A 3,439-nucleotide genomic window follows, 5' to 3' on the forward strand; every position below is an offset into this window, starting at 1 on the left:
AAGTTCTGTTTTAAAAATTCTTCTAATGCTGTCCCTTTACACCGAGTACACAAAAAGTTCTCATTCCAACATCAAACCCAAATGAAGCCTCCAAACACTATGCTCCAACTGACATTCTGGGCTCCTGCTTAGGTAGAAAGAGCTCAGACACTCCTACAGACAGGAGAGCTTCCTGCATCTTTCAGAAACCCTACAACAAGCTGAGAAGTCCATTTGTTTAAGGAGATAGAGACAGAGTCCTTCTGTGTAAGGCATTTCCCCAGTTCAGATCAAAACTCCAAGCTGAAAGGAAGAACTATGAAAACTCAAATTAATTCATTTTATTAAATATTTTATTATTGTTCTATTACAGTCATCCCAACTATTCCCCCAATGCTCTCCTCCACCCAGCCTAACATATGCCCCGTTTTTTTTTTCCTAAGAACATTTCCTTCCAGATGACAAATAGTTGAGATGCCTACCCAAGGCATTATGTCTCATCCCCATCAGCCCAAAACCAAAAGTTTGAGAAGTACATCACTTTTCCCTGTAAAACATTTCTCCCTGTAAAAGCCATTCTTCATGGGGAATGGAGAGGAAACAGACAAAAAACCCTTCAACCCTCAACACCTCTTTTCTGAGGTCCCTCAACAGCCCCAGAAAAATGTACTCTACGTTTTCTGCTGCATTTCATACCTTTATCATGGGATGTTAGTTATATATCTGTTTATTTTCTAAGCAGACTATGACTCATTCTGCTGCTCATGTCTTCTTCAACTTTTCATTACTCCTCCCCACCCCCAGCACAAAGTTATTTATCAAATGACATCTGTGTGAGTGAAAAAGGAAGAGAATTGGATCACATCGTTCATTCTTACATATTGTTCTGTTCTGACCATCTGAGCAGCTACTACCAGGACATGGGGGAGTGGGAAGGGATTCTCAAGTGGACTTGGAGAAGCTTCAGCAAGGATTTGAAATAATGTCAGGTATATTTCCACATTCTTCTGTAAGCTCCTGTTTCCTGGGAAATGAGAAGAATCAGCATGGAGAGGGCTTCTAGGCTTTAAGGGAAGTGACATGAGAGTGTGTCCCCACTGCAGGTGCATGTGCTGGCTCAGCTGAGTGGCTGGAGGTAGACATGCAATACTGGCTTGGTCTGGCAGGTTCCTTGGTTGCTCTCTGATTCTGGGAAGCACAAACTGGTCTCCACCTCTGACTCTTGCTTTTCCGTCATCCTCAGTTTCCTTCCCACCCTAATTCACTGTTCGAATAAACTTCATAGTGACTATATGTTCCAAGAGCAATAGGATTCTCACTGCATTCAGTCATATAAAGCTCACTGCAATGAAATAGCTCATTATTTTCTCCTTAGCTTATTTCAGAAAAAAAAAACATGAAATGGGAAACAATATCAAACACATAAAATGAAATAGAGAAACTATAGACACAAAACAGTGACAGCTTGAACCCAGAAACATCCTCTGACTATGCTGATAGATGGAAAGCCACATCCAGATTTTGTCACGAGGTGTCAGACCACAGTACTTAAATTTGCCAGCTCCCGTTTCCATATTCTCACTCACCTACTGTACTGCTACAGCTAGAACCTGCTTCCAGGTCAATGCCCAACAGATAGGGTTTGTGAGTGACAACAGTACACTAGTATCTTTGCTTCATTTGTAAGAAACCTGCCTCCAATCCCTGCTACAAGTCCTTCTCTTCACACAACTTCATTTTTAGGGTGCTACTGAAAGCCATTGGGAGGCATCTCTACCATGTTCCAACAACCTCTGAACCAATGCAACAATAGTTTATTCAATTCGGGCATTTGATGAGACAATCAATGCAGGCAAGATTAAGAAGTGTCACAGTGAGGGGAAAAAACAAAGGAGAAGGAGGTGTAGGTGGGTGAAGAAAATGAAGATCAAGAAGTAGAAGATGCAATTCTTCCTGCCTAGTGTGGCAAATCCCTTTCTTCCCTCATCAGAAAAATGATGCCTGTGCCAGAGAGCACAGGTCCCAGCATCAGGAAATCAGTCCTAGGGTCTTCATTCTGCCATTACTCCTTATGCATCCTTTGACAAGTCACTTTACCTCTTTGAATCTTAGTCCCTACATTGTGAAATGGAGACAATCATAATAACACCTGCACTCTCAAATTGAAAAGTATTTGTGAGAACCACATAAAATATTTTATGAGCTACAAAGTACAATTAAAGTGTAAGCCACTGTTCACTCTCTATGACTGCTCAGGAAGACAGCCCAGTTGATGTAGGACTTTCCTCAGAGAGGATATTACCTCCTTATTCCTGAGGCTGTAGATCAAGGGATTCAGCATAGGGGTGACCAAGTTATTCAGGACCTGAACAGTTGCATCCAGCCATGGGCTTGGGGTTGGCCTCAAGTAGATGAGCACCACTGGCATGTAGAACAGTAGGATGGCAGTGAGGTGGGCACTGCAGGTGGAGAAGGCACGACGTTGACCCTCTGCAGAGCGGATCTGCAAGATGGAGTAGACAATGCGACTGTAGGAGGAGCAGATGAGAAGAAAGCAGCTGAGGGATATGAGGCCCACACTGATAAACCCCACCATCTCCAGGGCTGAGGTATCTGCACAAGCCAGCTTCAGCATCACGGGGATGTCACAGAATAAATAGTCCACCTCATTGGGGCCACAGTAGGGCAACTGAAAGGTGAGAGTGGTCAGAAAGGTGGCATGAATAGAGCCGAAAAACGAGGTACCCATTGCCAGGATGGCACACACTCTGTGGCTCATGATGACCTTGTAGCGTAGAGGATGGCATATGGCAACAAAGCGGTCATACGCCATCACTGTGTACAAGAAACACTCAGTGCAGCCCAGGAAATGGTAGAAGAAGAGCTGGGATGCACAACCTGCATAGGAGATGGCTCGGCTATGCCCTGAGAGGTAGAAGAGCATCTTGGGGGAACTCACAGAAGGGAAGAATATGTCACACACAGACAGTTTACACAAGAAGAAGTACATGGGAGTGTGAAGTTGGGTGGAGGAGACGATTGCCAGTAGAATGAGCACGTTTCCCACAAGGGTGAAGATGTAGAAGAACAAAAACAGGACAAAGAGCTCAGTCTCCAGGTCCTCTGTGTGAGGGATGCCCAGCAGGATAAACTCACTCACCACAGAGGCATTGCTCATGGCTTTGATGAGGTCAGACCTTGCAAAAAGACTCAAGACACCAAAGTCTGAACACCAGTATTGAAGTATCAAACTCTGCAGCTGAGGGTTTGGCTGTGTTTTTAACAAGCCACAACCAGCCCACTTATGAATGGCAACATCTGTATAAAAATATTGGTTACTAAGAAATGCTAATTTTGGAGCCACTGTCTATCCAAATCTTGGAAGAAATGTTTTTGGAGGTAGGTGGTCATCTTCAATGATAAGATCAGAAATTTAAAAGTATATTCAAAACATTCTTTT

General features: G+C 43.6%; 1 protein-coding gene across 1 annotated transcript; it reads right to left on the reverse strand.

Moving 5' to 3' along the window:
- Positions 1-2,221: 2,221 nt before the first annotated feature.
- On the reverse strand, positions 2,222-3,157 carry LOC123832517 (olfactory receptor 149-like). Its single transcript, XM_045860192.1, has one exon. The coding sequence runs from the start codon at positions 3,155-3,157 to the stop codon at positions 2,222-2,224; it is 936 nt and encodes a 311-aa protein (XP_045716148.1).
- Between the last annotated feature and the right edge of the window lie 282 nt (positions 3,158-3,439).

This window comes from Phyllostomus hastatus, unplaced genomic scaffold (assembly GCF_019186645.2).
Source record: "Phyllostomus hastatus isolate PE091 unplaced genomic scaffold, TTU_PhHast_1.1 phas_scaffold_193, whole genome shotgun sequence".
Taxonomy (NCBI): domain Eukaryota; kingdom Metazoa; phylum Chordata; class Mammalia; order Chiroptera; family Phyllostomidae; genus Phyllostomus; species Phyllostomus hastatus.

Bases quoted from the DNA above. Each gene is read 5' to 3' on its own strand.
- LOC123832517 (XM_045860192.1), bottom strand. From the start codon at position 3,157: ATGAGCAATGCCTCTGTGGTGAGTGAGTTTATCCTGCTGGGCATCCCT.